Below are 12,483 nucleotides of genomic sequence, written 5' to 3' on the forward strand. Positions count from 1 at the left end.
AAAAAAAAAAAAAAAGTCTTGCTGAAGTCTTATAGTGGTGGGATGAAGCAGTTTTGTTGTGCAAATCCTCCAAAAGTTACAGCAGAGCAATTCTGAAATAACTTTTTCTATTGTCTCTGTGAAAGGAGTGATGGAATACTATTAATGGATAAAAATTCACTTGATAGCGTAACAGTACAGTTTTTCTTTTGAATTTTGAGTGGAGAACTAAACGTTGTAAGTGTGTTCTTACAGAAAGAATAAATAATGCATTACGTGTGATATTAGGCTTTAGTAGTATTGACAGAATGTGCTCACTTCCAGTTATCCAGAGATAATAGTAGATTTGTTACCTGTAGCTGTGTTGGTCTTTTTACAAGAAGAATGATACAAAGTATTCTTTGTAGCATTGGGTTGTAATCACTGTGTATTAAGTAGTTGTATACTGTGTTGTGGTGTCTCTGATTTCTGAGTACTATCTAGTTAGGTTGTGGAAGTTACTCAGTGTTATTTAAATGCTGGCTAGAGTATTTTGGATCCTTTCATTGTATTCCAAAACAAAGCTAAATAGTGTTTTTTTTTTTTTTTTTGTGGTTTTGTAGGACTTCTTGTGTCAAATAGAGAGATATTGTAAACAGTGTCACTTAACAACACCAATCACATTCCCTCCTGAACATCCTGTGGAAGAAGTAGGACGTTTGTTATTATGTTGTCTTCTGAAGCATGAAGATTTGGGTAGGTAGGCTTGTGGTATAGCTGTTCCAGAATACGTTTTGTACTGGTTTAAACTCTACTACTCATGATTTTGGAAATGCATGTTCAGAAATTGTCTTTTCTCATTAAGGTCATGTGGCATTGTCTCTTGTTCATCCTGGTACCCTTGGAGTTGACCAGGTAAAACACAAAACCTTACCAAAGTCTGTAGTGGACGTGTGTCGTGTTGTCTACCAAGCAAAATGCTCACTGATCAAGGTAAGTCTCTTACCTACTGAAATTTAGATTATTTGAATTGTTTTATTTAAAAAGTTGCTTTTTCTTTTTTATTGTATACCACATAGTGATTTAATCTTTCAATGCCTTTTATAGACCCATCAAGAACAAGGGCGTTCTTACAAGGAGGTTTGTGCTCCTGTCATTGAGCGTTTGAGATTCTTGTTCAACGAGCTACGTCCTGCAGTTTGCAATGATCTCTCTATAATGTCTAAATTTAAACTTCTGAGTTCCTTGCCCCGATGGCGGAGAGTAGTTCAGAAAATAATCAGAGAAAAAAGGAAAAAGAGAGGTAAGGCAACATTAATATTGTATTCTCTTTGAAAGAGGGAAAGTTAAGCTCATTCCATAGTTTACTCCAGTTTTTGAGACTATTTTTGGTTAGCTAAAACATCAAAACCTTGCTTTCTGTTACATTTCCATGACTTCAAAATCAATGGTTATACATTAGTTCCTAGGGCAAAGGCAGGCAGATGAGAGAGACAAGTTTAGGTGAGGCATGCTTCTTTGAGTTCTGGCATGTTAAAATGATCCATCACTATCAGTCCTGAATTGGTTTTAGTACAGCTTAACTGGAAGTAGTATCTTATTAAAAATCATGTTGTATTAAAGCAATGTAGTCAAAGAACTGTTCAACTGGAAATCAGTTATGTGATGAACAAACACGCAGGTGGTTTTGAAGTTTGTCTTAAAGATATAAGCGTATTGCAGATACTACCAGAGCTTATTTTATAACAGCTAGACCTAGAGTTTACCTGAAGTACCTTTCCATTTTATCCCAGGCAGATCTTAAAAGATCTTAAATGTTCTGTATGCTCAGGTTATTTTGCAAACCTAAAAATATCAAAAGTAAAAATATGATACCGTAAATGCTACCAGGTTACACAAAGGAGTAATTTTTTATTTTTAGTGCCAAAAAAATCTGAATCTGCTGATGTAGAAGAATCCAAAATTGGAAATGAAGAGAGTGATTTAGAAGAAACCTGTGTTGTACCTCACAGTCCTGTACCTATAGATAAAAGGCCCATACCAATCAAATCACCCAAGGTAGGATATCAGATAAATCTTATGAATAAAAACAAGAAGAAATATTAGCTAAAGTGATGATTGCAATAAATTGTCAATATTCTGATAATATTGTTTGGGACATGTGACTAAGTATGGCACATTGTTTTGGTGAAACTTGGAATAATTCATAGAAAATAATCTTGTGTACTGTATTAAATGCATATTTAGAATATGTAAAGATACACCTTCTCAAATTTTAAGATTATTGATAATCTTAGTGTTCAAATAAAGCTTCATTTCAGCATAAAATGATGATGATTTACTACTTTTTTGAATAGTAATGCATTTGAAATTGTATGTAGCAATTGCAAACAAGATAATGAGTTAGAAATAATGTTAAATTCTTCACCATCTTTGAAGATTTTTTTCCGGTTTTATGTAAAATAACTTGAGTTTTCAGTAATTTAACTTTGTTTAACATGCTACTTTCCTGTGTTACAGGATAAGTGGCAGCCAATTTTGAGTACAGTTACAGGTGTCCACAAGTACAAATGGCTGAAACAAAATGTCCAAGGCTTGTATCCACAGTCTGCCCTCCTTAACACCATTGTTGAATTTGCACTTAAAGAAGAGCCGGTAGATGTTGAAAAAATGAGGAAATGTTTATTAAAGCAGGTAAAGTTAATGAAAATGGGCATTCACGTATTAGCAATTTACATAAGTATAACTTTTTTTTTTTTTTTACCTTTTGCAGCTGGAAAGAGCAGAAGTTCGTCTGGAGGGAATAGATACTATTCTGAAATTGGCAACAAAGAATTTTTTGCTCCCATCTGTGCAGTATGCTATGTTCTGTGGATGGCAGAGGCTTATTCCAGAAGGAGCTAATATAGGGTAAAACTTTTTTTTTTTTTTTATTTTAAATTTTGCTTTCACAATTCTTCATTGAGGGGGAAAAAATACTTACTTTTTGGTTGTTGTTTATCTTATGTGTAGGGAACCTCTTACCGACTGCTTGAAGGATGTTGATCTCATCCCACCTTTTAACAGAATGCTCCTAGAAGTAACTTTTGGAAAGTTGTATGCATGGGCTATTCAGAATGTCCGGAACATCTTGTTAGATGCCAATGCGAAATTTAAGGAATTAGGTGAATACTTTTTTTCTTCTTGCTGTTGACTGGGGAGAAAGCTGTTTTAAACTAACATCATTACGTTCTTTGAAGTTCCCAGTAATTGGAATTCTAAAATTAATTCCCTTGCTTTGTGCTGAGAAATATTTTGACTTTCTGTGTATTGTCTGTTGTCTCCCCACCCCCAACTCACTTTTCAGTGTTTGAGAATGTTGCTGGTTTTCCAGCAACAGATGATTTGATTACTCATTAGTGACATTTTACCATGAAAATCTAAGATGTAAGAAGTTCTTCAAAGTTCGGTTTGTAAATTCTTAAAGCCAAGTGTGGAATCAAGACATATTTTAAGCCAACAATCAAATAAATTTGTACTTCATTGTAGCTTATATTTTACTGTAGCTTCCTAAGTGTCAACTGACTTTGTTACTTATATTACTTCTGAATTAGGTGTGCAGCCTGTTCCTCTGCAAACAATTACTAATGAGAATCCAGCAGGACCAAGTCTCGGAACTATTCCACAAGCACGTTTCCTGCTGGTCATGCTCAACATGTTGACACTGCAGCATGGTGCTAATACCTTGAGCCTTCTCCTCAACTCTGGCATGCTAGCATTGACACAAACGACACTGCGGCTGATAGGTACAAAGTCTGAGTCTGGTTTCGTTTTGTTTGGAAGAAATCAAATTTACATGTTGGTGTACCCAAATTACAGAATGACTTTGCTTCTTAAGAGTAGTACTTTAAGCTGTTCACCTTTAATCCTACTACCACGCCCCCACCCCCCAAAAAAAAAACGAAAAAGAAAAACAACAAAAAAAGAACTGTAAATGTGATTGAGAGGGAAGTCAATTTGATTACAGCCTTTATTCAGTCGTGATTTTTTTTCCTTAAGCTTTTGCCTTGGTCCTTATTTCCCATAATTTGGGAGTGATAACGTAGTTTTGGTGGAAACATCAAAAACAATACTCACAATACATTCAGTTTTGTCTGCTCTACTTATTAAAACCATTCCCAGTCTGTATATTTAAGATGGAAACTTCCTTTATTAAATTTTTTACAGAATGTTTTGTGTTTTTTTTGACCTGATTCAAGTTTTCCTGCTTTTTTAAAATTGGTTTTCCTAGACAATAGGAAATACTCATTATTTTACTTAACTTGAGTATTCATTTGAAGTTTTTCCCAAAAAAGTTCTGTTAGTAGAACCACTTGGCTATTGGCCTCATCATTATAACGTCACATTTCAAAATGAAGCACTGTGCATTCAAAATCATTACATCCTATTTTTCTAAAAAGCTCAGCTGTCATCTGTTTAGTCAACTTTCCTGTTTATTATTGTTTCATGCCACAAACCTGATGTGCTGCAAGGTATAAGTGTGAAAAGGGTACTTATAAAAAAAAAAAAAATGGAGCTGATGCTAATTTTTTGGGGTGTTTTTTTTTTTTTTTTCAGGACCTAGTTCTGATAACATTGAAGAAGATATGATTGCTTCTTCTCATGGAGCTTCAGCCACGGTCCTAGAAGAGTCAAGAAAGGAAACTACGCCAGTTCAGCTCCCTGTTTCTGGACCAGAGTTGGCAGCCATGATGAAAATTGGTACCAGGGTGGTGAGAGGGGTAGACTGGAAATGGGGTGATCAGGTACAACTTATTCCATACAGGTTTGGGTGTGTTAAAATCTAAAGTTTGCGGGTTTTTTTAATGTTCAAACATTAATGGTAATTTTGGAGAGTTAACTTGGAGAGTTAACATAAAATAGATTAAGTATTTGTTTAATTTTGGTTTTGGAGTTGAAAATTCCTTTTCTAGTGAGAATGTTATGATTTGTGATTTAGAATGAAATTGGATCAAATTTGCTACAAGATTATGCAATTCCAACTATGTGTGTGGTACTTACATAGTACGTTGCAGAATAGATTAAAGATTAAAATATAAATGTTGCTGGAGTTCACTGGGATAATTTCTCTAGAAGATTGTGAAATGTTTTCCAACTTTATGCTGAATTTTAAAACATTATTGAATGTTTACTACTTAACCATTAGGTTAGCAGCAAAAAAGAGCAATAGAATTATTACTTTATGAACTTTGAGTGTGAAATAATGTTGTTGATTATATAACTTGAGGTTCTCTCTTTTGTCAGGATGGGCCCCCTCCGGGTTTGGGTCGTGTGATTGGAGAACTGGGAGAAGATGGCTGGATTAGAGTACAGTGGGACACCGGAAGCACAAATTCTTACAGAATGGGGAAGGAGGGAAAATATGATCTCAAACTAGCTGAGCCACCACCGGCAGCACAGCCCACAACAGAGGATTCAGACACTGAGGATGATTCTGGTAAAAACAAAAACCAAACTGAAGGCAGGGTTTTAGTTGAATTCCAAAAATGACATCTTATAATATGAAAAAAGCTGCTTTCACGAGAAAATGCTAGATCAAAAAAGCTAATTTAATAGGTCTAGATTTCTGGCTAGAACCTTTCTTAAAATATATTTATCACGAGAAAGGTGGATAGAAAGCTTAGTATCATATTTGTTGCGTATTTATGGGCTGAAGAAATCATGATTACCCAAGTGAAATAGTTTGTTACTGGTCTCAGGAGGTATATGTTTGAACTTATTCTAATGCTATTCTAAAGTTTGGATTTTACGTGGCCTAATTATATGGTCTAGTCACTTTCTTACCTATTCTCAGCACTGCATTCTGAATTTCTTCTGAATAGTTTACTGCCAGAGAATAAATTGAAAATACTTGTACAAAATGCCTGGTTTATACTTATCCCTTATCTTCTTCATGTCAAATCATCTAAAGAAAATATTTACCATGAATTGCTAACATCTTGTTTGTTTCAGAATTTTTTATGAAATAGATTGACTTGGTATTATTGTATTTCTTTGCCTTTTGTGTCTCCCTTCAGAAGGAGAACAAGTTGAAAGAAATCTTCACCCTACTTCCATGATGCTGACAAGTACCGTGAACCTCTTGCAGACACTGTGTCTCTCTGCTGGTGTCCACGCTGAAGTCATGCAAAGTGATGCTACTAGGACTTTGTGTGGCCTACTCCGTATGCTTGTGGAGAGTGGAACAATAGATAAATCAGGTATGTTATATTAACATAGTCTGATTCAGCTGCGTGCTTCTGTTTTGTGTTTTGTTCTTAGAACTTTGTAAATCTTTTGTTACTAGTTTTTATTCTTTTAATAGAAAATGCATTTTTGGACCTTAAAAACTTGAATTGTTAACAAAAAACAACAAATGACCTTGAGCTTTCTTAGAACATTAGCAGAAGTAGCAGAAGTTTGTGAGATATTGAGCATTAGGATATATGTGTAATTGTTTTAGGTAATGAATTTCTTAGCAGTTGTCTTCTGTTTGGGGGGAGCAGTGTGACTGGGTATATCGTATTCATTTCCTAGCTTTGTAATTTCAAGGGTAATGCTGTTAGCTACTTGAAATGAGGAAACAATATAAAGATGAGAATTGTTTTGGAGGCATATTTAAGAAAATAAGTTACAGTCTGTAAAATTGAAGTTCCTAGCTTCTCCTCCTCCTTAAGGGAGTTTAATAACTCAGTGTTATGTTTTGTCCAAAAATCCCAAGCCTATAGTATACACAGAATTATGTAGCTGATGGAAAAGTCAACTGTTACATGTATGTCTTTCTATTTTTAGCTTCCTTGCCAAATAAATTAGTTTATAAAGAACAGCATAGGAGCTGGTGCACTCTGGGATTCATTCGAAGTATCGCACTCATGCCTCAGATGTGCAGCACTCTCAGTACCTCTCAGTGGATAACTTTGCTAATGAAAATTGTTGAGGGGCATGAGTCTTTCACTGCTGCTTCACTACAAAGACAGGTAACGTGTGCATTTCCAAATGACTTTGATAGGCCATGAGTTTAGTAGATTTTAGTTGTCTTAAAAAAAAAAAAAAGCATGTAAAAAGAAACAAGGTGGGAAATGTACTTAAACAAGTTTTTGATTAATTGGAAAAAAAAAGTTAACTTTTTATATTTAGGATTCATTGTTTAAACATTGTAAAATATCTGTCAAGATTTTGACTGTTCAGGGCAGTTAAGGCTCCCTTGTTCTATTAAAAGCCTGAAAATTTTGTGCAGTTGTGAGGTCAAAACAGAGTTCCAAAAACATGCTCTAGAGAGCCCATGCAACATTTCCTAGAAGTTGAATAAAGAGAAGAGAGAAAAATGATCAGGAAAAAGGTGCGATATCATTTTAAAGGTATCAAGTTATATATTATCTACTGTCCTTCCTTCCATGGTAAACTATTGTTACTGTTTTAATTAGTCTTTAAAAAGCTGCATCTTTGCATCTAATTTTGGTATATTTTTGTCTTTTTTCCTATTTTTTTCTTAACATCTTTTAATGCCTTTTTCCTGAGATTGAAAAGCACCTTTGTTATGGAATAACTCTTCCAAATTTTAAGACTTAGGGATCAAGAAATCTTAATCTTTTCTTTGATTGAGATATCAGAGTTTTTTTAACTTAAATCTGGTATCATAAAGGCATGTGCACTTTCTTTTTTGCAAGCTTCCAGTGATTTCTTGTCAGTATTTTTCATCTAGTGAGCCTTCTCTCATCACCCAGGACTTAGAGCATTATAGTTATCTGTGCTGTTCAGGGAATACTCGAGAGAAATGAACATTCCTTACACGCCAGCATTTAGCTTAGTACCAAGATGAGACCTTCAAGTTTTAAAAAGTTGTATTATTGAAAGAGGTTTGCAATGAGAGATTCTTCTCTTCACTGCTGTTGGTCAGTTGTATTTGTCTTCTGGGCAGAAGATGAGGAAGCTTGAAACCTGAAATACTCCTGTTCAGACTGTGCAACCCCATGTTCTCTGGTACTGCATAGCTGTGCCTTCCCACGTTCCTTGTCAGTGCTGAATTGTCTAGATTTTAGAGAGGTAGCCTGTGCTTTTTACACTGTTTCAGAGGCTTTAGTTACATAGTAAATACTCTTGGGTGTCACTTTGATTGTTTTTTACCTTGTTGTACCATTAAGCTTTACATTTCATATTTTTTTAAATTATCATACCTTCATTGCAGAACACTTGGAAACTTCCATTCTGAAATACATATTAGTGCTAAGTTCCTATTCTGTAATCAGAACAGTTCCCATTCTTTATTTCTGTTTTTCTTAATGTGATTTTCTTTAATGTGATTTAGTCTGTCACATTGTTTCCCAGTGTGTGTTTGTCTGTGTCTTAAATATTGCAGAGGCTAGATTCACTTATAAAATGTGACAGTAGAACTGTTCCTGACTTCAAACTGGCACAATTTCTTTTAACACGTTCCTTAGCAAAATGAACAGAAAATCAGTAGCTCTGTAACTTCTTTAGCCAGAAAGAAATTGGTATTGTAGAAAAAAAAATGCAAAGGAAGGCTAACTTGTTAAATGTTCTTCTGTATTTAATGTTTGAGAATTTTCGTAATATTTGGGGACTTAGAATGGAATGACAATTTTGTTCTCTTTTTTAGATTCTTGCTGTACATTTATTGAAAGCAGTACTTCCATCCTGGGATAAAAATGAACGAGCAAGAGACATGAAATTTCTTGTGGAAAAACTGTTTGGTTTTTTAGGCAGCCTGCTTAGTACTTGTTCTTCAGATATCCCACTACTCAGAGGTAGAGGAAATTTCCCCCAGTGGCTTTTTTTTTTTTTTTTTTTTTTTTTTGCATAGGAAGTGCATGCATTAAATTGATAACTTTGTGCAATTTCTTCATCTTTTCAGAATCTACTCTGAGAAGGAGAAAGGCCAGGCCCCAAGCATCTCTAACTGCAACTCACAGTAGTACTTTAGCAGAAGAGATAGTGGCACTGCTGAGGACACTCCATTCGCTAAGCCAGTGGAATGGACTCATAAACAAGTACATCAACTCTCAGCTAACCTCCATCACCCACATCTTTGCAGGAAAACAGTCAGAAGGGGTAGTTTCCACGTTTTAAAATAAGCTCATTTTTATAGCAATATTTATTTTGAAATAATAAATGTAAACAATATTAAGCTTAATTTTGAAACCATTTTTTATGTTTGTGTATATATATATTTGTTTTGTAATCTTTAAATTGAAGTGTGTTTAATTGACCTTGGATTTTAAAGCAGTTTGAAGTATCTTTTCTCCCTACAGTTAATTTTATTGTTCTTTGTTAGGCTCTTTTGGATGACTACTTCCCTGACACCGAGAATCCAGAGGTGGGAGGCCTAATGGCAGTGTTAGCCGTGATCGGTGGCATAGACAGTCGCTTGAGACTGGGTGGTCAAGTGGTTCATGACGAATTTGGAGAAGGCACGGTGACACGCATCACCCCAAAAGGGAAAATTACCGTGCAGTTCTATGACATGCGAACATGTAGAGTGTGCCCTCTGAACCAACTAAAACCAGTAAGTTAGTTTTACTGAGGCTTTAATACAGGGAAAGGTATAGCTTTGTGAAATTAAACTTCAATTTGGTGCAAAGAAAATCTTTTCATTGGTTAATACATTGACATTCAAGATCTGCAATGCTCTGAATGCTAATCTAAGATGATACTGATGCAAGCCTCTATTGGGTCTTTAATGCCTTCATTTGTTGGGGAGGTGAGGAGAGGGTATTTGAGCTGAAGTTTTTTGACTTGTAGAATTCCAAGTCCTGACAACATGATTTATATCTCTTACATGAGAAGAGCTTGCTTATTTGTCTTTCATTTTATTTGCTAACTAATGTAGAAACTCTCACAGGTTTTCACTTGAATCTTAATCTCAAACTGGTTAACATGACTTGACAGAAAGCACAGCCGAAGTGCCTGGTCTGCTTCAGGGACCGTAGTTCTTCCTTGCTTTAACTGTCTTGCCTCTTCATTAAGTATGCCTGGGATTATGTGGTACAAATGCAAGTTTAGGAGCTTGATAGGGAACAGAAATCCTCTCCAGTTGTTTGTTTTGTTGCTCTTGACCAGGTACTACTTTTTTCTCTTTCTCAGTTAATAATGATACAAACATCTGAATGACTTTGTAGAATTTTGTAAAATGCTTAACAGTATTTTTTTTTTGTTTTTGTCTGTTTCTTCTCCCTCTCTGCAGCTTCCAGTTGTGGCTTTTAATGTAAACAACTTGCCTTTCACTGAACCTATGCTATCCATTTGGGCTCAACTAGTAAATCTGGCTGGAAGTAAAATAGAAAAACACAGAATGAAGTCTCCCAGTCAGGGTCTTTCAGGTACATTTTTTTTTCTTTTGCTTTCTTTGCTTTTGTTTTCTTAAGGGGCTTGATACTCTCTGGGAAAAATACTGTTAACAGCAAGCATATATTTAAAAAAAAATAATTCTGTAACCTTACCTTTTTTCTTAATTGACATTGAATAATATGCACTTACGAGACTAGTTTAGCTAGGAGAAGAATTTCCCTGCACTGCAAGTGGAATGCTGTTCTTACTTTGGTGAGGAAATGTAAATATGGTTTGGGGTTGGTCTTCTTGTGTTGAATTGGTTTAACTGTTGCCTACATACAGCATCTTAACTGCACTTACTGTACCATATATGAGCTGTATGGTTGTCTGAGGTGTGAAAAGCAGGAAGGTGGTGTTTTTAATATCATACATCACAGAATGTGTGCAAACTTCTAATCCAGGTACAGTCCAAAGTAACTCATACTTCAATAGCATTTCACAAGTTTTCATACAGAGTTAAGATGTAAACTGATTTTTGGACTCAGGTTGTATGAATATAGCCTTTCATCTGTAATACAAAAGATTCACAGTGCTAATGGCTGCTTTACGTTTCCGATAGGTCAAGTGGATTTGGATCTGCTGAGATGCCAGCAATTAAAGCTGTACATACTGAAAGCAGGCCGAGCTCTGCTCTCTCATCAGGATACACTACGGCAGATCTTATCTCAGCCAGCTGTTCAGGAGTGTGCATTAAATCCTGCAGGTATTTGGAAATGCAGTCTGAGTGTGTCACTGTTTGCTTAGGTGTTAGAGCACCTATTAATATAAATTAGGTACCTTCTAAAGATTTAAGTTTCACTCGCCATCAAGCACAGTAAGGATCTCTTGACCTTGAGGAGTAACCTTGAGAGGCATCCCTGCCCAAGGGGAGATCTCTGACATGCAGCCTGCTGCTTCAGCAAGGAGAGCTCAAATTAAGCTTTCTCTGACTGCTATATTTATAGGATAAAATGATTGGCTCATAGTCAAACGTAGAGTCTTACTGCATTGTTTTTGACCTCTGAATGCAATTTTTTTTTTTTTTTGTAAGGGTTTTCAGTTGGTCATCTGTTATGGGGCTTGTACCCCTTTTGATCGTGGTCATGGCTGTGAGCATTCACCAGGTGCTTTATTATTAATGAGTTGTCCAGTTTAGGGAATAGTCACACTGAGGCCTACTGTGGTTCATAAGCCCGAGCAAGACTTGTGTCACGTGCAGGAGTTGAGCGTGTCCATCACAAATACACTTCGACTTTTTAACTTTGGCTTTGCAAAATAAGTGGGTGAAGTGTTTGAAGTTTAAATATTGGAGTTAGCTAAATTTGTAGCTTTTCTATAATTAGTATTAGGCCAGATTTTTTATTTAAAAAAAAGTATTAAGTTGTTTTGGCTTTTTATGTTCATTTATGTTTGGCTGTTTTATGTTTATGTTTGCTTTTTATGGTTCAAAGCTTAAAGTATGAAATGTCATTTAACTAGTCCTTTGAATTCAAATTCTTTGCAATTTCCAGAACAACAGGTACCAAGGTATAACATCTTAAGCAGAACCTCAAGAGGGCTTTAAGGAACTGTAGTTTTAATTAATTTGAATTAATTTTCTGTGTACATTCATTTTACACGTAAGAATAAAGGAAATAGATCTGCCATCCTTCAGTATAGTTATCAATTCCCTTCTAGTTTATATTAACCTTTTGGGAACTTCTGAAGCATATCTTTAAATATATGAATATGTTTGTTCAGTTTGTATATTTTTAGTTTGATTTTCAGTTACCAAATTTTAAGTCAGCAGAATTATCAGTTTTCTTACAGAAATTGAACTTTTTTTTTTACTTCTACCGTCAGTTTTTTAAGGCAGGAAAATAAAATTGAAAACAAGCAAAAAAACCTAGACAGCATTAAGTGCATGAGGACTGTAGCTGCTCTGTTATTGTTTCAAATATGATTTTTTTTTTCTGGAGTTAAGAGTGAGAACGCTTCTAAAATACCACAGTAAAGATTGAGGAAACATGAATGTTTATGCCAACACGAATGTAAAATATAAAAATGGCAGAATTGAGAGGCAGTTGATTCAAAAAAGGTATATTCTTTTGAAGGGGCAATGAATACTTATTGGGAGCTCTTCCCATGAGGTGTATTAGAGAGGGAGATGACTTAGTCCAGAAAGTAGGTACCATGGTTTTG

General features: G+C 35.2%; 1 protein-coding gene across 4 annotated transcripts in view; it reads left to right on the top strand.

The window, feature by feature from the left end:
* HERC2 (HECT and RLD domain containing E3 ubiquitin protein ligase 2) overlaps positions 1-12,483 on the top strand; it is a 115,026-nt gene that overhangs the window by 48,901 nt on the left and 53,642 nt on the right. For all 4 annotated transcript variants that reach the window (XM_040535518.1, XM_040535524.1, XM_040535509.1 and 1 more), the window contains 17 exons: positions 582-714; positions 824-951; positions 1,066-1,261; positions 1,880-2,016; positions 2,479-2,652; positions 2,732-2,868; positions 2,971-3,122; positions 3,552-3,743; positions 4,555-4,742; positions 5,242-5,434; positions 6,015-6,197; positions 6,769-6,953; positions 8,594-8,741; positions 8,849-9,045; positions 9,269-9,499; positions 10,178-10,313; positions 10,883-11,026. In XM_040535518.1, coding sequence (XP_040391452.1) covers positions 582-714; positions 824-951; positions 1,066-1,261; positions 1,880-2,016; positions 2,479-2,652; positions 2,732-2,868; positions 2,971-3,122; positions 3,552-3,743; positions 4,555-4,742; positions 5,242-5,434; positions 6,015-6,197; positions 6,769-6,953; positions 8,594-8,741; positions 8,849-9,045; positions 9,269-9,499; positions 10,178-10,313; positions 10,883-11,026 — 2,854 coding nt within the window. The remainder of the gene's footprint in view (positions 1-581; positions 715-823; positions 952-1,065; positions 1,262-1,879; positions 2,017-2,478; positions 2,653-2,731; positions 2,869-2,970; positions 3,123-3,551; positions 3,744-4,554; positions 4,743-5,241; positions 5,435-6,014; positions 6,198-6,768; positions 6,954-8,593; positions 8,742-8,848; positions 9,046-9,268; positions 9,500-10,177; positions 10,314-10,882; positions 11,027-12,483) is intronic.

This window comes from Cygnus olor, chromosome 1 (genome assembly GCF_009769625.2).
Source record: "Cygnus olor isolate bCygOlo1 chromosome 1, bCygOlo1.pri.v2, whole genome shotgun sequence".
Classification (NCBI taxonomy): Eukaryota; Metazoa; Chordata; class Aves; order Anseriformes; family Anatidae; genus Cygnus; species Cygnus olor.